Source organism: Bubalus bubalis, chromosome 12 (genome assembly GCF_019923935.1).
Source record: "Bubalus bubalis isolate 160015118507 breed Murrah chromosome 12, NDDB_SH_1, whole genome shotgun sequence".
Lineage (NCBI taxonomy): Eukaryota > Metazoa > Chordata > Mammalia > Artiodactyla > Bovidae > Bubalus > Bubalus bubalis.
The window spans coordinates 96,668,398-96,689,888 of NC_059168.1; the positions used below are offsets into that span (position 1 = coordinate 96,668,398).

The window sequence follows — 21,491 nt, forward strand, 5'->3', positions numbered from 1 at the left end:
CATGGCCGGCTCTTCCCTTCCTGCCAGAAGTGGCCACTGCCAAGGAAGCTCTGGCCACATCCACGTCCACAAGAGGGTAACCGAACCCATCTCCAGCTTTTAGAAGAGACCCGCTAATCAGAAACCATCAGGACGCCCACCCCCACCCAAGCTCCTCTGTGGAGTCTGGAAGCAGAAAGCTCTCTGGACCCACCATGGCCAACTGCAGGGTACGAAGTCAGCCTTTGTCCCCGTTCCAGGGGCCATGGGGGAGATTGCACGGAAAAACGTGTTACTTTTGGTCACGCCGAAGCGCATGGTGCCCACAAAATGTCTTAAGTCTTTTTCATACAGTGAAAAGAAGACCTTAAGGAAATGCAGTTCTCTTGGCCAAACCGATATGTAGTTATAAAGGCTATTGCTGAGCCACTGCCATTTCAAAAGAAAAAAACCAGATTCACGTTTTCTTGTCCCATTACCAACCTTCACCCCCTGGCCTGACCCCAGTGGTGGTCCACAGTGACCACCTTGGCACGGCCCCCTTATGCAGGGTCGGGGTGGGAGGGAGGGGGCAGGATGGGCAACAACTCAAGGCCGCTTCCTCAAGCTTTGCTACCCATCCCTTTGTCCGGCTCCCGAGCAGCTGGCCATAGTGGCAGAGATGTCCCAGCTTGGGGAGCTCAGGGATGCATTTTTAATCCAAGAGTTGAAGTTTAGAATGCTGCTTGAGGAGGCCTGGGTCTCTTGCCCTTCCCCTCCAATTTATTTGCAGGATGCAGAAAACCAACAATGCAAAATGATGCAGCTTTAAATACATTTTTGTTAACCGTTAAGTGTCCTATTTGTTACTTTTGATGAATACAAGGTAGGGGTGCCTGAATGATGAGTAACTCGGCCTTGAGACTACTCAGAAGCAGTGTCATGTTGAGTAAGTTACATCACTCCTCTGAGCCTCAGTTTCCTTGTCTGTAAAATGGGGATAAGAACGCCCTCTCTGCAGGGTTGCTGTGAGAACCAAATGGGAAGACACATGGAAGTGCCATGCTGGGCACACGGTGGGCACCTATGTGTGTGACTTTCTGTCATGGTCCAGGGTTTGTTTCCGAGTTTCCTTTGGGCATAAGCAGCCAGTCCCCTTAAGACCTTTCTGTTGTCCCCATCCAGCCCCTTTGAGCCTTGATCGCCAGCATCCCCAGCGAGTTCCCAGAGCATCAGGCTGGTTACAGGCCTGCTGCCCCGCAGAGCTGCGCTCACAGGTGAGCAGCTGGGAAGGGGTTAAGATAGTAATTGTGTAAGTCTTCCAGGCTTTCTCCCAGTTCTGCGATAATTTGATGAAGAACTTCACCCTAATTAAATATTCAAATTAGGAATAAGTGTCAATATGGCTTCCCATTGCCTGGAATGATGATTAATTGTATTCAAAACTCTAGTGGCCCACTGTAATGTAAACTGAACCGTTGTTCTTGATTATTTCTGCACCACACTTGCCATGTTTTTGTTTTAAGATTTAAACTAGTAATTGATTTGCCATATGCTGTCGAGCTGCACATACTTTAAAGTTATACGTTTAGGAACTTGGGGAGTTTGGAACTGAAATTTCCTAATCTTGCAGAGGCAGCCCTTTTATTCCTGGTCCACTGCAGAGTGATTTGGTTGGAGGGTACGTGTGTCTGTGCATGTGTCGGTTGTCGTCCACGAGGAAAACTCATTATACAGTCGAGTTGGTAGGTTGAAGTTATATTGATCATGGCAAATGGGTTGCTTGAATGGAAAATGAACAAGTCTGCATTTATACTTCTGTGCTTCTGCCGTCTCGGTAAAGCAACATGGCAGAGTGGAAAAAGCATGAACTCAAATCCCAGCTCAGTCAATTCCTTTAGCTGTGTGACCTTGGACAGGTTCCTTAACCTCTCTGAACCTTCTTTCTTCCTACCAGTAGAACCTCCCCTGGGTTGTGAAGATTCAAGGTGAGTGAGAAGCGTGAAGAATTGTGCAAGTTTTCAGTAAGGGGTGACTGTCGCAGTCCCAAGTGATTCCAGGAGCAAAGCCTTCAGTGGTCCCCTGCTTCCAGGAAGCCACTTCCAACCCTGAGTCAGAAATGATGCCCCACTTGTCTCACTGCAGGAGGCTCTGTTGCCCCTCTCTGACTTTGTCACAAGTCTTAGGTCATTGTCTTGACTCTTGAGTTGCTGTTGCTGTTCTGTTGCTCCAGCCTTTTCTCCCCCACGACATTCCTCCCACTTGGCAGGTAACGCCACGACGCCCACGTCCCTGGGTACCTCACAGGGCCTAGTCGGAGGCCTGGTGTGTGGAAGTTGCTGAACAAATGTTTGTTTTGTTTTATGCCATTGTTTTAAAATTGAAGCATGTAGCCTTATAGTTTTCTATTTGTATATCTTGTGATATTTAGAATTTTTAAGTTTTATGATAGAGGGGCTTCCTTGGTGGGTCAGTGATAAAGAATCTGCCTGCCAATGTAGGAGACTCAGGTTCGATCCCTGGGTCGGGAAGATCCCCTGAAGAAGGAAATGGCAACCCACTCCAGTATTCATGCCTGGAGAATTCCGACAGAGAAGCCTGACGGGCTGCAGTCCACAGGGTTGCAAAAGAGTCAGACACGACTTAGCGACTGATCACGCGCGTACTTTGTGATAGAATTTATATATGTCTTCAGTTTACTTACAGATACATCTAAAAGGGAATGATGAGTCTTAATTGGGTTTGGGGTTTTTTTTTAATTCATTTTTAAAAGACTTTATTTTTTAAAGAAGTTTTAGCTTTACAACAAAATAGATACAGGGATTTCATGCCCACATCCAGCTTCCTCCATGATCAACGTCACGCACCAGAATGGCTGTTTCCTTTTTATTTTTAAAAGAGGAACCTACGCTGTCACTGTGTAATCACCATAGTTTACCTTAGGGTTCAGTCTTGGTACTGTGCCTTCCATGAGTCTGGACAAATGTATGACGACATATGTTAATCGTTATATTGTCATAAATGGTACTTTCACTGCCCTGAAAAGTCTCCGTGCTCTTCCTGTTCATCTCTCCCTGTGGCCCCTCTGGCAACTACTACTCTTTTTCCTGTCTCCATAGTTTTGCCTTTTCTGGAATGTTGTAGAGTTGGAATCATACAGCATATAGTCTTTTCAAATTGGCTTCTTTCATTTAGTAATAGGCGCTTATCATTTTAAAAAAAACCTCTCAAGAGCCAAACACAGTGTTGGGACATACAGTAGGAGCTCAATTAAAAACCGGTGCTCTGTGTTGGTCACAGCATATCAATTCTAGCACCTCCGGGTGCCTCTGGACCCCATGGTCTGTATCCCCTTGGATGGCATCAATTTACTGGCTATATTTGGAATTCAAGTTTCAGGTCTGGGCATGGAAAGTTTGAGATGGTGAATTGTCATTGCAGAGGAAATAGGTCCATTGTTAGGTTTTTATAAAATCTCACTTGACTTCACTGGTGTCATTTACAAAAAGAAAGAAAGCAAAAGGTCTCATCAATAGAAAGGGTAGTAAACTTTGCACTTTCTGAGATTGACTTCAAAGTCAGTGAGGGAAAAAAAAAATCACCTCACCTAAAAATATTCTAAGGCCCAGGTCATTAAAATAGCTGACTCTCTATTTTAGTAGAAGCTAGTTACAAGAAAATGCAGTGTTTTCTGGTCTCCCTGGGTCTGCACGGATCTGAATGGTAACTCAGGATCTCGGTCTGGAAGCACAGGGGACCTGGTGCAGGGATTCTACCTGTGAAGTCTTCGAGGAGGCTGTGCATGCTGGCCAGGCCCTTCCAGCTGAAAATGATTCATTTTAATTACCTTCCTGGACACTCCGTTACCTGAGCATATGGTCCTTAAGAAATCAGCTTCCCCAGACTGTCAGCGAGTGTGGGCAGTGGTCAGGGACCTTGGTTCTGACATCGCTGACCAGCCTTGGAGAGCGGACACTCAAGAAGGTGCTTATTAAAATGCCAGCAGGTGCGGCCAAGGTCCCCCTTCCTGTGACTCCCTCACCCCGCTTGTGCCAGGTGTTCTATAAAAGCCTTTTTCTTCATTAAATGGCATTCATTAAGCACGTCCTTACACCTGGCACAGAAGCTGTGTGTCACAGATGACTTCTTCCCAGTGGTGTTTTGCAGGAATAAAGTGGAATTTCATTTAGCCGTTTGCCATGTTTCTTTTCCCCTACCCACCTTAGCTCAATCACTGGCTTTTGCATAATACATTCTTCCTCCGTCCCTACCCCCATGCTGTGACTTTCTTTTGCATGCGTTGTCTCTGGTCCTTGTCCCCCAGCAGCCACGTTAGCACCAAGTGCCGTGCAGGACGTTTCTGTAGACTGTAGCTCTTGCAGAATTCTCCTATTGTCTGCCATCTTTGTTTTCTGATAAAAAGGAAAATAATTTCTCATTGAAAAAATTAACATAAAATATATGAAAAGCAAGGGGAATAAATCTTTTCTCTGACCTCAGACAGTGATTTGTGTCATCTACACCATGGGCATAGTCCTGCCGTGAGCCCAGGGCCATCGCTGCTCTGAGCAGGCACGTCCTTCCAGGTCATTTTCGTCCTGGGGCATGTGTATATCTGTTGCCTGTAGGAAGATGTCATTCTTGTGGTGGTTTTCGTATATGTCATTCTGCAATTTGGTTTTCGTTTTGTTTGCTTTTATTTCAACCTAACAGCCATGTCTTTGAGATCTGACCACGTTAACGTTAGTATAAAAACATCCAGCTCACTCCTTCTCCTTGGTCTGTTCCGCTAGCATCGTATGAACACTTTCCCAGTTCCCTGCTCTTACAGACACCACCCCAAGGATCCAGTTTCTGCCTCTTGCTGTAGCCAAGATCACTCTCCCCACACAACCTGTGCACAAGTTCCTCACCTAGCATCATGTCATAAGCACCATCCCCCAGTTCCACCCAGAAAACCTGGAAACATCATTTTAAGTCTGTAAAGCATTCTGACATCTTATAATGTTATTTCCAGTTTTTAAGTAGAGCGTCGTGACTCAGAGCTGAATTTTGTAATTTGCTCCATCAGGGTTCAGATCCAAGCCGTGCCCCCTCAGGCCAGCTGCTGAACCTTTCTGAGACCTTCTGTCCGGTAGAAATGATCTCAGCGCCTGGTAGTAGGATTCAAGCAGGATCACATGATCCCCGTGCAGGGTAAGCCCTGCGAAAATGTCAGTGAATGTTATTTTACTGTTTCTATCTTAAGCAAGTCATCTCTCATGTTTCAGGTTGTTTCCTCAGGCTAGGTTTCCAGAGGGAGGGAATAAACGTTGGTCTTTTTGTCCCATTACTTCTCCATTCTTAGGTCTTAATTTTGAATCACCTGGAGCATGTTTTAATGTATTTCTTTCAGGAAAAGGGACATGATCTTCTTTGTTGTCATGTTCACATATAAAAGACAACCCGGGGTTCAGAACTGTTTCATCTGTTGCGCATTCTTTCCCTTCCTGACTCTGGCTCCCTAGCCTTCAGCATGTCATATAACAGGAAAGGTGTGAGGTCACTGCCAGTGTTTGCTGGGATTCATCGTGGGTCTCTGTTTACTGCCCTTTCTGGAATACTGTGAACCCCACTGGCTTCTCTATCTAGGTTTTTTTTTTTTCTAAGATCAGGAAAGTGTTTTCAGCTTTGCTGAAATACACTAGATGCACAATAAAGTGTACATATTTCAAGTATAACTTGATGAGCTTTGACACAGGTAGGTATACACCTGTGACACCATCACCAAAATCAGGATCGTGACTATATCCACCACCCCCAGAAGTTTCTCTGTGCGCCTTAGTAATATATCCTCTCTCTTCAGCCAGCAACAGATCTTCTTTCTAACCCTATAGGTTAGTTTGCATTTTCTAGAATTTTATACAAATGGAATCATACCATGTGGATTCTTTTTTGTCTTTCTTATTTTACTTAGCATCATCATCCTGAGATTATCCATCTTACAGGTATCACCAGTTCCTTTTTGATTGCTGAGTAGTATCCATCATATGGCTGGACCGCAACATGTTTATCCAGTCACTTGTTACTGGACATTGGGCTTGTTCTTAGTTTTTCACTTTTACATATAAAGCTGCCCAGTACCTGTGTATCGGAATCTTGGTAAAGACATATGCTTTTGCTTCTCTTGAGTGAAAATCTATCCATGTAATGGCTGTCTTGTACCAAGGGTATGTTGAAGTTTTTAAGAAATTGCAGACTGTTTTCTGAAGTGGTAGTACTATTTTACATTCCTACTAACAGCGCATAGGCGTTCTAATTGCTCATTAGCTTTGTCTACAATTGATATTGTTGGTCTATTTAATTTTTGTCATTCTAAAATATGTGTAGTAACGTCTCATTGTGGTTTCAATCTGCATTTCCCTAATAACTCACTGGTAATGCTGAACATTTTTTCATGTACTGATTAACCATTTGTGTACTTTCTTTAGTGAAATGTCTGTTTAAATCATATGGTCTTTTTAGAACTGGCTTGTTAGTCTTCTATTAGGCTGTCAGAGTTATGCATGTATCCTAGTTATAAGTCACATGCGTGGTCACAAATATTTTCTTTAGATCTTTAGCTTGCCTTTCAATTTCTGTAATAGCGCCTTCTGAATAACAAGAGTTTTAAGTATTGGTGAAGTCCTGTATATCAACTGAAAATAGTTTGTGCTTTTTTGTGTCCTTTGCCAAACCTAAGTTCACAGCGATTTTCTCCTGTCTTTTCTTTGACAAGAGGCCACTCTACACCTGGCCAGTCAAGATGCATTTAAATAAAAAGTATCAAATCCTGGGCCTGGACTTAATAATTTATACCTTCCTCTTTTCTGGAATCTCTGAATCTCTTGGGTTATTTTATGTATGTGTGTGGTGTGAGATAAGTGTCCAGGTTCTTTTTTTTTCTCTTTGCATGTGGCTATCCAATTGTTCTAGCACCATTTGCTGAAAAGATTTATTTCCCCACTGAATTGTCTTGGCACCTTTGTTGAAAATCAGTTGATCATGTATGTGTAGGTCTATTTTTGGACTCTCCATCTGTTCTATTGATCTGTATGTCTGTGTTAATGCCAATACCACACTGTCTTGATTACCGTAGCTTTACACTAAGTCTTGAAGTTACGTAGTCTTGAAATCGGGATTTATTTAGCTCTGAGTCTCTTTATTGATTTTTGCTTAGAATCTTGGAAACCATGTTGGCTTCTATATTTTGTTGTTTGTGAGTTGGTTGGTTTTTAATCAGGCAAGCTTTCAGTATTTTTTTTTTGGTTTTCACTTTTAATTGTTCTAATTTCTTTCTAATACCTGGAATGTTTAGGTTGGTCTTTGTTTTCCACATTTATCATATTTTTCCTCATCATGATCATCTTTGTTTTCTTTCTTTCTCTGCATTCTGGAAATTCAAGAGGGGCAGGGGTTTATCCATGATGCTGCTGATTTAGTTTTGAGGGATTTTATTTCTGCATTATTTCTAATGCAGATAGCTTTTTCTACATCCTACAGGAAATTTTTTTCCCAGAGGTAATGTTCTTTTCCTCTTGTGTGACACTTTTTTTACAGGCCCTCACAAGGAGATGTATTTGTAGACTGGGTATTGGCCAAAGGGCAGGCTGTGTGCATGCCTCCTCCCCTCATCTCTCCTGGGCACTCGTTATTTGAATGATTCATCTTCCGAATCTTCATTACCTTTCTCTATTCTCGTTAGCTTTTGTAGACCCTTGGTGACCGGAGGCTAGCTGAAGCTATCACTGGCCCTACAAGTCATATAGTACTGTTATATTTTTAAGACATGTATCATTTCACCCTCCTAGTTTGAATTTTTTTTCATTCTTTTAAGTATTTTCAACTAACAATTCTTTATACCAGGAAAGTGAGTAAGCAAATGATACTTCTCATTATGGAGGGGATTGTTGTTGTTCAGTCACTCAGTTGTGTCCAGCTCTTTGCTACCCTATGGACTGCAGCACGCCAGGCTTCCCTGTCTCTCTCTATCACCCAGAGTTTGCTCAAACTTATGTCCACTGGGGGAAATGCTGTTTAAAAATCTAGAGTAGCCTTGTCATTCTGACTCAGGAGGCTTATGTCTGGGCAACATTCTGACCCAGAGGTCGTACAACCAGACATCTGCCTCCGCCCCACTGGCCGGATGTTGAGTCTTCTGTAGAGTTATGGTTAACACATTATCCCCTATTAGTAGTTTTCAAACCTTTTGGTCTAGGACTTTTGTTTGTTTGTCTTGATGTGGACCATTTTTAAAGCTTATTGAATTTGTTACAATATTGCTTCTGTTGCTTATGTTCTGGGTTGTTGTTGTTTTTTTTTGGCCTTGAGGCATGTGGAATCTTGGCTCCCTGATGAGGGGTCAAACCTGCACCCCCTGCATTGGAAGGTGGAGTCTTAACCATTGGACTGCCAAAGAAGTCCCAAGGTCTTAAAAACTGAGGATTCCCTCTTGCTGGGGAAAAACAAATTGAGAATTAAGACTAATTTTTGTTTATGTAGGTTATATATATCTATATTTATTGTTGTCATTATTTAGTTGCTATGTCATGTCCGACTCTCTTGCCACCCCATGCACTGTAGCCCACCAGGCTCCTCTGTCCATGGGATTTTCCTTCTCCAGGGGATCTTCCCAACCCAGGGATTGAACCTGCATCCCCTGCATTGCAGGCAGAGTCTTTACCACTGAGTCACCAGAGAAGCCTAGTCTATATTTACCTTATAAAAATTAAAATTCAGAAAAATGTAAAACATGAGACTACCTATGCAAACACCAGAGTGATGACAGCCTCAGGAGTCACACAGCTTCTGGAAATTTTTTCTGCCTACTTGTGAGGATGGAGAAGGAAATGGCAACCCACTCCGGTATTCTTGCCTGGAAAATCCCTTGGATGGAGAAGCCTGGTAGGCTACAGTCCATGGGGTTGCAAAGAGTTGGACACGACTGAGCGACTTCACTTTCACTGTTTGAGGATAAGCAGGCAAAAGACCAGTGGTGTCATCTTATTATGAAAGTAGCGATGACCCGGTGGGCTCCCTGAGTCTGAGGAGCCCCCGGAGGCCCCCAGAGCACACTCGGGAAACTGCTGCCAGACGGTAGTCTTAGTTTAAAGTACAGCAGAAAACAATGGCAATTGTGATTTTAACACCACAGAGTGCATTGGTTGCAAGGGTGCATGTAGGGGGTGGGACATAAAAGTAGCATCCATCTCTAACCACGAGGCCGCCTCTGCCGTTCCAGCAGCCACTGGCCCCTCGGCGCTGCCCTCTGACGGTCTGAGAGGAGAGCGGGCATCGTGGCTGCCTGGGCAGGGCCATCTTCATTGCATGTGGCCACTGGGTTCAGAAGATTAATAGCAACATTTTAAAAATTCACACAGACCTGGAATCAGCACGAGAAAATACAGATTTAAATTAACAAGGAAAAAGCAGAATCCCATCAAAGGAAATAAATCGTACTGGCAACTATTGTCACATAATAAAATGTATTCTATAACTGAAGGGCTTTTATATGGAGCTGTCTGCGGCTTAGTGGCCATGTTAATTGAATAAGGTGCCAAAGACTGACTTGGGGGAGAAAAATGAAATTTCCCTCAGCCTCTATTTAGCAGGAGCTGTCGTTGGCAGCACGTGCGATGCTGACCTATTTGTTACAGAACAGCCGGGGCCCCTGCAGACAGACGTGATGGCTCTCGGGGTGTACCTGGTCTCCTCTGGGCTGTCCTGGAGGCAGGGGCCATGGTGGGGAGCTTGGTAAAGCTCCCCCAGGATTCAAGGGCTGTTCTAGTTGGAATTCTCCAGTGACTGAACAGATTTTGGGATCATGATCCATTATTTGAGTCAAGAGGCAGAAATTGTTGGCCTCTAATGGTCAGTGCCCTGTGCCAGTGGTCCAGAACCTACTGGGGATGATAGCCGAGGGTCTTCATCCCCAGGTGACCCCCAAGATAGAGCCAGTCTCATGAGTTCTTGGGTTTGCTTCTCCTTGGTCTGCTGGTAATCTTTATGAACACACTTAAAATCTAAAGTGTACTCTTCTAGATCAATAGAGAGTGGTCTGGAGGGATCACAAAGTGATCAATAGCTTGGGGTCCATTGAAATGACTCCAGTGAAACTGCCGTCTGGGGGGGCCCCAGCTCGCATCGTGTCCACAGACTTCTCAGCTTTGTTTGATGCCGTCGAGTACCAACTCGTGTAACTCCCCTAGGCTGAGGTACTTCGGAACACCTGAGCATTTAGTGCCATGATCTACTGAAGTGCCTGGCTCTTTCTTTCCTCCTCCAGTAACCCCCAGTGTCATGAGTCGGGCATTCCTTCAATCTCATTAGACAATCAGGTTATGGAAAATAAGCCACAGAGTGTTGGGTTAACTGATTACAATTCCAAGTGTAAAAATAAGGATTTTATATATTTTTTTCTCAGTAGATGGTTATGGTAATGGGCATGGGCCCAGGCTATTAGTCTTCTAAAATATTTCAAGTGACTAAAACATTTTATCAGATGGCTGTACAATAATTTTTTAAGTAGTCCCCTATTTGATCTCTAATTTGACTCAAGTTTTTTGGCTTTGTAAGCAGTGCCATGATGAATGTAATTCTTGTTTGCATAAAAATATTCATGAATCAGAAATAGTCACATTTTCCAAACTATTACCCAGCCCAGCCCCAGGGATGAAAAGACAGTGGGAAGCCCTCCCCAGTGATCTCTAATTGCAGGTCAGAGTCAGAGTCATTCATTTTTTCAGCAGCATTGGGTGATCTTGTAGGGTTCTCCCTAATGTTTTCTTAAATGCCTGCTGTGTGCTGGCCACAGTTGTAGACACTGTGGATGTGGTAGAAAGCGCCATGGAGATCATATTCTGGTGGCGTGTAAACAGATCGACAGTCCTACAGAGCTGGAAGGGCTCTGCAGAACGGGGAACTGATGGGAGAGCCACAGGGGAGGCGGGGTGCCTCCCACAGGAGGAAACAGCAAGTGCAAAGCCCCAAAGCAGGAATGAGAGTGAGGAGGGGAGGACCAAAGGCAGGGGGTGAGGCTGCAGGGTGTGAGTGCTGGGACCACCACCAAGACCAGAGCAGAGAGGAGGGATGGGCCAGAACCGGAGAACTGGCAGGGCCTGGCAACCATGGGCGGAACGGGGCTCAGATTTCCTTCTAGTACAGAGGGAAGGTACAGATGTGTTGTCATAGTCCTGTATTGAGGCCCTCGTGAAACTGTTAGTCGCTCAGTCATGTCTGACGCTTTGCGACCCCATGGACTGTAGCCCCTCAGGCTCCTCTATCCATGGGATTCTCCAGGCAAGAATACTGGAGTGGGTAGCCATGCCCTTCTCCAGGGGATCTGCCCATCCAGGGATCGAACCCAGGTCTCCCATATTGCAGGCAGATTCTTTACCCTCTGAGCCACCAGGGGAGACCCAAGGCCCTCATGAATGGGACTTAACGCCAGGGAAGCAGGAAGGGGAAGAAATCAAGATAGGAGTTGTGCTCCCATGCGCTCAGCACATGCCGGTTCTATGCTGTCGGCTCTGCCTGCATCTGTGCGCTGGGAGGCAGCCCGCCCATGATGAAGGGCACCCAGCTCCTGCTGCTGGCACTGGGATTTGAACCTGTGTCGGCTGGACATTGGGGTCGGTAGTCTTCACCACCGCACCTGCTCTGCCTTCCCAGGTAGATGGTTGGGCCGTTGGTTGTCCACATCTGTATGTAGCTCTTCCCTTGTTACCAAGTTAGATTGACTGTGACCAGTCGTCAGGGTCACTGAGCTAGCAAGTGGCAGAGAGGTTGGGTCCCCGGCACCATCGCTTTCCCAGGTGGATCCCAGTTTCCTGGTTGAGTGATCTCAGCCTGTGTATGGACGGTGAAGATGGTCCATCAGGGTGACTTCTGAGATGCTGATGGTGACCCCCAGGGGACTCGTGGACCCACCTTTTCATGAATTCTGGCTCACTCTCTGTCAGCTTTGCCTTGGAGGACCTATAAGTGATTGTTCCTACCTAAAAAGTTTGCTGAGAGGATCAGGCAGGTGATGTCCATGGAGGAACTCAGCCCAGTGCCTGGCAGGTGGGCTCCCACCAGACGCTGAGGAATTAAGACTCTCGTTGAGCTCTGAGGTTCAGCTGACCACTGGGCCAGTCCTGCCCATCCTCACTTCCAGGCTGATCTGACACCGAGCCCCTGGGTCACTCCTCCTTCATTGGATTTAAACCACGGGTGCCCTGTCCCCTCAGCCCGAACTGTCCACTCTCATTAACAGGAGACCTTGATGTACCTTTGTGGCCTCCTGTCCCCATGCCCCTTCCTCCCTGTGTCCAGTAACCAGAGAAGTGATGATGCCAAAGCAGCTGTTTGTTATGTGGGGTCTCCTCCCTTCAGCCCTCTCTGGCCGGGGGTCTTCTTGCTGCTCAGATTGCTGCCCTAAAACTCCCTCCCCACCTGGTGGCTATCAGCCACCAGAGCTGAAGCTTTTGGTGACTTGACTTCAGTTGGATGGATTCCTGTTGAGCAATTAGCCTCTAAAAGAGTCAGGCCTGTGACTTGAATTCTCTTGGAATTTCCCACTTAACTGCATCAGCCCCACATTGTCTGCCTGTTGTATAGTGTTCAGAACCTTTCTTTCTTTTTTTCCCTTGTGAATTCCTGGTCACTGCCACCACTGACTTCTTACACCTGACCTGTTTTTCTCTGTAGTGTCGGGGAGTGGGGTGTGTGGTGTCATGGGTCTCCTAGAGACCTCTGAGCCTAACTGACCAAGCCCACAGGCAGAAATGCAGTAGTAGAGGCAACAGCAGTTCGTGTCCAAAAAGACCCAGGGGTTTTAGTGGAGTCGGTTCAGCACTCTTAATTGTTCAGTGATCGTCTGCCCTGGGGAAGAACCTGTCCTAAAAAATGGGGTACCAACTTGATGAGAGTTGGCCTTTTCCTTGACGTGTCTTGGGACAACCGGAGTGAGAGAGGACATCCAGGTACCCAGTCCCCCCCGGGACAAGCCCAGGAAGGGTTTTTACCAAACGAGGATGCTCAGACAGAGTCTTAAAGGACCAATAGGAGTTTGGAGAGGAAGTAAGGAGGAAGTGGAGACCGCAGGAGGAAGGAGCAGGGTGGACGAAGGATCAGGCCAAGGCAGACCCAGAGAATCACAACTTTCTCGCTTTCTGGTGGAGGCAGGAGTGACAGGAGTGTCTGAAGAGGTGGCTGGTGTGTGAGGATGGCTCAAACCAGGGTACAGGTGCCGGTTAGGCTGCCCAGGGAAAGTGGGTGGGGTGAGAAGAGAGCTAAACCAAACCCTTGCCAACAGCAGGCCCTGCAAAGTAGAAGAGGAGCCAGGAAGGGCCATCTGCGAGGGGGAAAGAGAACCAGGTCCCAGGGTGGGGGCAGAGGGGAGGGGGTTGCGGTCTGCAGGATGGGGTCAGCCAGGCAAAATCTGATGCCCTCGAAAGGCAGGCAAGCTTGGACGGAGAAGTCCTTGTGGATGGGGCAGCTGTAGAGCCAGGCAGCTTGATTCTCTGATCTACACTTCTTAAGTTCTGTGGGCCATAGAATCCCCCTGGAACTGTCTGTTTAGAGGATCACAGCAGGAGATTTGGGTGGGAAGCATTGAGTCTGCACACAGTAGGTGCTGCATAACTGCTTGCAGTTCCATGATAACCCTCATAAAGATTGGCTGCTCTCTTCCCATCTACAGTACATCTCAATTTTTCCCCCTCACTTTCCCACAGGGAGGTAATCTTCTAAAGTTGTTAATTGGAGCTTATCCCTTCTCAGCTTAAAACTCTTGAGGGTAAAGTCAGAACTTGTGCAGGGCCCTGCGTGCAGTGACCCCAAAGTGCTCTCTTCAGCTGGCTTCAGGCCCTAGCCACCCCCACCTCCTTCCAAGCCCCTCTCCTCAGCCAGACCTCCTGCTGCTTAGGAGTTACCCCAGAGCCCCTCCTTGCCCCCCATCCCCAGCTCCCAGGGGGAACAGCACTTCCTGGGGTATCGTGGAGAGTCTTTCCACTCGCCCCGCGTCAGCCATGGCTCCTGTAACCTGGTGGCATGTCCCTGACCCCTGCTACAGGGTTCGGTTCAGTTCAGTTGCTCAGTTGTGTCCAACTCTTTGTGACCCCATGGACTGCAGCACCCCAGGCCTCCCTGTCCATCACCAACTCCCAGAGTTTACTCAAACTCATGTCCATTGAGTTGGTGATGCCATCCAACCATCTCATCCTCTGTCGTCCCCTTCTCCTCCTGCCTTCAATCTTTCCCAGCATCGGGGTCTTTTCAAATGAGTCGGCGCTTCACATCAGGTGGCTGAAGCATTGGAGTTTCAGCTTCAACATCACCCCTCCCAATGAGTATTCAGGACTGATTTCCTTTAGGATGAACTGGTTGGATCTCCTTGCAATCCAAGGGACTCTCAAGAGTCTTCTCCAACACCACAGTTCAAAAGCATCAATTCTTCGGCACTCAGCTTTCTTTATAGTCCAACTCTCACATCCATACATGACTACTGAAAAACCATAGCCTTGACTAGACAGACCTTTGTTGGCAAAGTGATGTCTCTGCTTTTTAATATGCTGTCTAGGTTGATCATAACTTGCATTCCAAGGAGTAAGCGTCTTTTAATTTCATGGCTGCAGTCACCATCTGCAGTAGGGGAGCTCTGCAAAAGCAGGACCCTGCCCGTCCTGCCACCCTGAGTCCCCCCTCCCCAGGTCTGGTTTGACTGGACCAGGGCTGATGGCCATCTAGCTGGTCTGGCTCTGTCTACTCAGCCAAGGAGGAGGCCCCCCCGTGCTGTCACCCAGGTTGCCCTGTTGTCTGAGGTTCTGCCAACACCCTGCCTCCTCTGCAAGGGCCCTGGAGTGCTGCCACACCATGCCAGCAGCGTGGTGTGTCCTTAGTTAGGTGTGGCGTACCTTCTTAGGGCTTTCAGGGCTCAGTGGTCTCAGGGCATGGCAGTGCTGAAGCTCAGTTCTTCCCCGGCTCCTGGAAGAGCCCTCTGGGTACAGTGGGTGCAGCGCCAGCACGTGGGGCACACCAGCTGCATGAGCGTGTGGCCAGCACATGGCACAGGCCCCCGTTCTGGAGGGCCCCACACTGGGTTCAAGGCTCTGCTGTTGCCCTCTTGAAATGCTTAAAGATATTCGACCCAGGTCCCCACGTTTTCACTCTACACCAGGCTGGGTTCCTGCCTTGCAGGGCCGGTATGCAGAGCCAGGAGAGAACCCGGGAATCTGCTGAGCCCGGGGCCCCCGCTCAGGGCCTGCCGACCCTCTCCGCAGGGCCGCCTGTCATTGTTTCAGCTCTGCTCAACCACAACCACAGTCAGGAACTTACTCTTCTGTTTGCTCAGCTCCGCCCACTGAGTGCTGCGGTCGGAGGCATCGATCACCTGCTTCCACCCTCTGAAGCTCTCCTCCCCCTGCCAGGGTTCCCAAACCAGCCCATCCTCAGAGTCACTGCTGGCCTGGTTCCAGGGATTTCTAGGGTGCACCCCCCCAGGCCTCTGAACAGACTCCCCAGGTCGGGGAGCTGAGTCTGTGTTGTTAGCGAGCTCCCAGGTGCCTTGAGCACTGCCTCTGCACTCTGACGAGCAGAACAGAGTTCGAGAACCTTCATCCAAGCGGATAGATCCCAAAGCCCATAGTGTGGCTTCTGGCAGCCTTTCCTGTCTGGCTGTGGCTTTGTTTCCCACGCTAGCCCTGCAGCAGAGTGGCTCCCTGACTGCCCGTACGTAGGTCCTGTCCCCTCCTGTAACCCACATCCAGCTCAGAGGGGCTGTCACTGGAAGCCCTGCACCCCCGCCTTCATGCTGAGTGCACAGATTTTATCCTCCTTGGAGCACATCTCCTGGTGCACCCCAGCTTGTTCCAGCCCTTCTGTCCCCTGTAGCCTGGAGCTCCTTGTGGAAAGAGCTCGCCTCGACGTCGCCCTTTCATCAGGAAGGAGCCAGCAGTGCAAGTTCACAGCACATGCATCCCAGCGCCTTGTGCATACTCCCCTCACGTGAAGTGTCACCGGTCCCCCCGTGCCCAGCAAGGCCCCGCCACCTGCTCGAGCGGCCGGACGGACGGCACCGGACAGCACCGGTGTTCACCTTCAGGGCTCACCCCACAGCTCAGCCACCTCACTTAGAGTCCTCAGCTTTCATCTTGGCCCTGGGAGGGCCTCTGCTCCTCCTGGCCCCGTGAGAATAGGCCCCGCCTCCCTCCCAGAGCCGTTCTAGAAGACTACGTGTTTGTTGTATGAAAAGGGCAGCGTGCAGAACGTCAGCTTCCTTTATGTGATCGGTCCTCTCCATCCCAGCCTCTCCCGTTTTGGGAATGACTGTGTGACTGGAGCTCAGGCCGCTGAGTGACTTCAAACCAGCCCCAGTCGTACCATGAAGGGGTGACTGTGCCCCCCAGACCTGTTGGGTTTTAAATGTCTTTCCTACTATCATCGTCTTTTCTTCTCAGCATTCACTAAAAGGCAGCTGATAACCACACCAAATGGATTATATGCTTTGAACGAGGATGCACTTACGCTCTGGGCGTTGAGCCTTAATGGCCAACACCTGTGCCATAAAAGACACACTGGGTCAATGGAAGGTGCTTTCTGAGCATCTACTCCGTGCCGCCACCTGAGGCGGACGTGTGCCGCTCACAGAATTCAGAGGAACATGCCATTCTGATTCTCAGTGGGCCTTGTTTCCTGGGCTCATCTGGTCATAACCCCTAACATCTTCCTTCACCAAGTGCTTCCTGGGACAGGCGTGGAAGCCCCTGGGTGGGTAATGGGACCAAGATGACGGGACAAACCGAGGCTTGTGTTCAGAGCTGAGCATCCTGGTCCCCTTGGTGTGCTTTGCCCAGTGAGCAGAGATCGGGGTTAAGTCACCCGCCTCCTCCAGGCACCTGGGACATCATGTAAGGCTTGGGAAACCCTTTCTTCCTCTTGGATGTCCTTCTGTGTATGGAAAAGGTAGCTGCTGATGTCCAGACACTTCTCAATTCCTTGGGGAACTCGAGCTGCTTGGGTAGATGGAGGCCTGCTGCGCTGTGGGCTCATGGTGGCACCTGGGCTTTCTGAGCCTTGGGGACTGCTCCATGCTCCCTGTAACCTCCTTTTCTCTCCTCTGTCTTCCTCAGGCACATCTCTCTCACGCTCCCCGCTACCTTCCGGGGCAGGAACAGCACTCGGGCTGACTATGAATACCAGCACTCCAATCTCTATGCCATCTCAGGTAGGTGGGCCACCGCCAAGGGCCAGCGAGCATGCCTGTGTCCCGGGCACCACCTCCCTCTGCGCGTCTCACTTCTAATGGCACCTGTGCGTCTCGTTGCTCTTTCTTCCCCTGCAAGGGGCCTGCTCCCCACAGGGTCCAGGCCTCCCCTTTCCTCCGTGTCTCTGCAGCACTTAGTGAAGGGCCAGAACCTCAGCATGTTTTGAAACTAATGATGAAAAACAGCGTGTGGGTTTCGCAAGCTTGAAGGGAGGTTTCAGAGAATAGTGACCACATTGTTCACCTGCCAGGTCCAAGCCAGGTTCCCCGCAGGGACCGGGGACCGCGCAGATCCGAGGCCCGGTGCCGCCTGCCCTCCTGTCCACATCTGTCCTCGCCTCTCGTTTCTCAAGACCGGGTTTGCGACCAGAGGGTACACGGGGGGCCTCCCTCCCGCTCCCCCCAACCCCTGTCATCTGAGTCTGTGATTTCTGAACTCGGCCTTGAAATGGATAGTGTTACCTTGGCAGGAACTTCATCACAGTTTTCTTTTTCACCTTACCCAGAGAGGGAAAAACTTACAAAGCCTTATTACGGAATTGAGATTCATTAGGTGGCGGGCAGTGCAGGGGAGTTGCTAAGAGTTGAGGAAACCCACGAACTTGACTCCGATTATACAGGGGCCTCCAGTCGGAGGCCTTGGTGTATCAGGGGGAAATGGCACATCGGTGCCACTTACCAGCGCACACCCCTAATGGTGAGTGACGTTTTGAACACGGGAACATGGCATTCATTCATGTACCATAATGAACCGGTTATTTGAAAGGTAATCTTTTTTTCTAAAAATTGCAACTTCAGGGTACTAAACAGATGAAATAGAACAATGGTATAATTCGTGTCAGTATTCGTTTTTCTTTGTTATGATCGCTCCCTAATAGGTTTGGAAGGATAAGCAAAGGCCAGTTGTTCCATTTCTGGGTGGCACTCCTGCCGGGAAAGGGGAGCGACAGGGAGGTCCCCACAGCCCTCGTCCTAGCCCCATGCCAGGAGCCGAGTCCCCAAGGGGAGCGGGCGCATGTTGTCTGAGAGCAGCGTCTCCAGGGAGAATTTCTTCTGCGCTCTGGCTATTTCAGCAGAGTCGACAAGGAGCATAACAAGTGTGGAAAGATGACCTATTTTGTAGAAAAGCTGAATATTTCCCCAGATGCTTAGTGGCAGAGTGGTGCAAAACAGGCCTGTGAAATCCAGCAGGGTGAAATCCCGCTCTGAATGCACATACAGGCAGCTCAACCAAAGCAGATGCCTTTTTCCCCCTCCTCCAGCTTGCAAATCTTTTTCCAGCCACAGGGTCCAGCTGCCCCCACCTCACCTGGGTTCTCTGATGGCTTTCCCAGCTGTTGACATTTCTGCAGAGAAGGGCCCACGGAGTGAAATCTCCTCTGGTTTGGCAGGAATGTTCCTGTCTGCCCCTGGACCACTGCTTCCTCGCCCCGCAGCTTTGATGAGGTGTTGTCTGGGTTCATTTCAGCTGTTAGTTTAGCAGTACCGAGGTAACAGCCTCAAGACACAGGGGAAGCCATTCAGGAACTTCCTGTTACATTTATGTAAGTGGCAGTCAATTGGATTTTATCTTCCAAACAGAGGTAGTTGAGGCCGCAGCCCATGACGGCAGGCAGCTCAGGCCTCCTCGGTGGCTGCAGGCCCCAAATTGCTCTGCCAGGGTCCAGGACTGCTTCATTGTGAGGCTGCCAGGCGTGCCCTGCAGGGCCCGCTGGCTCCGTAAGGCCTGCAAGCTCAGCACTGGGCAACCATGGTGCAGCTGGGAAGCCTGCCCGCCCACCAGCAGCCTGCCTGCAAGCCGATCTGGCTAGAGGGAAGCAGAGACACCCTCCCCGCCGTCCCCCCCGTTCCAACGGTGCTTGGCACCGAATGGCACGTCTCAGTTTGGTGTTGCGAAGTTAAGGTTTCAAAGGTTTATTCCAGAAACAGTCAAGGCAGCGGGTGCCGCAGGCCCAGCCCGGGCCCCGTGCCTGCTGCCATAATGGCTGGTGCTCTGCTAGTAATGGATTAAGCCACCACACTGTTCTCCTTCTAAACCAGCCCTGCACACGTTCGCTGCAGACCTCAGGCCCTGAGCCTTTGGTACAAACTCCTGGTCTGCTCTGGTTCATTCCTGAAAACACTTGATTACCGCTCCCTTCATTTGCAGTCCCTTCCTAAGATAAGTAGATTTCCAAACAAGGTAATTAGAAATTTTAAAAGCAGCCCACATTTCATTTGTACATGTGGTTATTAAAGTGATATTTACTTTTGCATATTTTCCCAAGGGCGTACCTGTTAGGCTCTCCCCTCTGTGCTTTCACTGAGACAGTTCCTCTGTGTCCTGCCTGCAAAGGGAGTGACAGTGCTGGGGAATCGGGTGCAGACCACGTGTAGCTCTGTCCCCAGCACACACAGGTGCTCCTGAAACAGTTGTGGGAGGAAGGGAGGGAGGAAGAAAAGCTTTTAGCTCATGTCTACCTTGCCCAGGAATACCCTTTATGACATCTCAGGGACGCCATCATTCTAAATGCTGTTTGAGCTCTCCAGCAGCTGGGGCCACTGCCTCCGAGCAGCCCAGCCGATCTCCGCAAGGTCCTCTGTGTAGTTCAGCAGTGCCGTCTCGCTGTGCATTCATATCCGCCCATCCATTTGGGGTACCACGCATCCCATCAGTGATGCGTGCCAACTATTCTCCACCATCCAGCCCGTGGGTAGCTCTCTCCTGCCCACAGAATTGGGGTGAGGAACTTCTAAGCCTCTGTGCCAAAATCCTGAGATGCTTACTCCCTTCTCTGCCAGCTATTACCCTCCTCAGAATGGCCATGAAGCACAACTTTGATCCTCACACTTCCTCTTCCAGGAATTTCCTCTGGAGAATGCTTACAGATGTGCAAAAAAAGATTTATCCGCAAGGGCAAGCACTGCTGCTTTTTAAATGTAATAACTCAAAAAAAGAGGTGTGTGGGGGGGGTGGATATCCTAAATGTCTAAAACAAAGGCAAGTCGGTTAAATTATGAAACCTCCATACAGTGGCCTTAACTTCTCAAGCATCAAACAGATTTTTTATTTAGATAAAAAGGTGTGCATGAATACTGCTAAGTGACAACTGGAGTGTGCAGTGTGATCTCATTTTAAAGGATATATCCACAGACCTGGAAACGTACACACACAAGACATTCACAGTGGTTTTCACTGGGTTTTCCAGCTCTTCTTTTTGTTTCTTTGCAGTGTCCCACTTTTCTATGATAGCACGTGTTACTCCCGTAATAAAAAATACCGGCTTGGGGTTAATTCAGCACAGTCTTGGGAAGCTTCCCAAGTGGCCACCGTCTTTTCTGAGGGCTCACAAGCCTTCCTCTGAGTGCTTCACAAGGACTTCCCCATGGCTCAGATGGTAAAGAATCTGCCTGCAATTCAGGAGAGCCTGGGTTCGATCCTTGGGTCAGGAAGATCCCGTGGAGAAGAGAATGGTGATGCACTCCAGTTTTCTTGCCTGGAGAATCCCATGCACAGAGGAGCCTGGTGGGCTACAGTCCATGGGGTCGCAGAGTCGGACACGACTGAGCAACTAACACTCTCACAGACTCATACTGTGCTTTCGAATTCTAATGGAAATCACTTCCAGACCACAGACCAATAGCTTCTTCTTGTCCCTTTTTGTGGACATGATTGTCCTCTGTTGTCCCATCCCCTGGACCCTCATGTCCACTGATGTTCCTCAGAGATCACTGACCATCCTCTGCGTCTGCTGGCCCTCCAGTCCCCAGCTGAGCCCGAAAGCACCTGGATGCACCTGCTGCCACCTCACCTTTCTTGCCCCTCAAATCCCCCATCTCCATGTTATTCACTCTCTAGGGTTTGAGGGTGGTTTTCCTTGAAAGAGTAGATGAAGTAAAACGGTGGGTGCCTGGTGTGGCCCACTCTGTAACCCGCATATATTAGGGTCGGCAAACCACTTTTTAAACTGGTCTCACTTGTGATCCATGGCAGCTGGCAGGCGCATGCTTTCCCGGTCGTGTTCTCACTGCTGTGTCTCCCTTGGTTAGATGCCCTTAAGGTCTTGTCCCCCAGGGGGACTCTCTTCAAGGCCGTGTTGATTTCTCTAGATTCTGTCCCAGAGCCCCAGCTCCTAAGTTTCCTTGTCAGAACTTCTAGTGACTGTTCGTTTTCTTTTAAAGAATGTCTTCTTGCTCCTGAAAGTCTTCTATTTTGGTCCCAGGTGGTGGTGTCCTCCCTTTTTTTTTTTCTTATCATTTTTTTTTTTTTTTTTTTTTGATGCTTAGATGT

General features: G+C 48.8%; 1 protein-coding gene across 3 annotated transcripts in view; it reads left to right on the top strand.

Moving 5' to 3' along the window:
• Positions 1-21,491, top strand: part of MVB12B (multivesicular body subunit 12B) — a 194,157-nt gene that overhangs the window by 93,378 nt on the left and 79,288 nt on the right. For all 3 annotated transcript variants that reach the window (XM_044926343.2, XM_025261688.3, XM_045162319.1), the window contains exon 7: positions 17,088-17,182. In XM_044926343.2, coding sequence (XP_044782278.1) covers positions 17,088-17,182 — 95 coding nt within the window. The remainder of the gene's footprint in view (positions 1-17,087; positions 17,183-21,491) is intronic.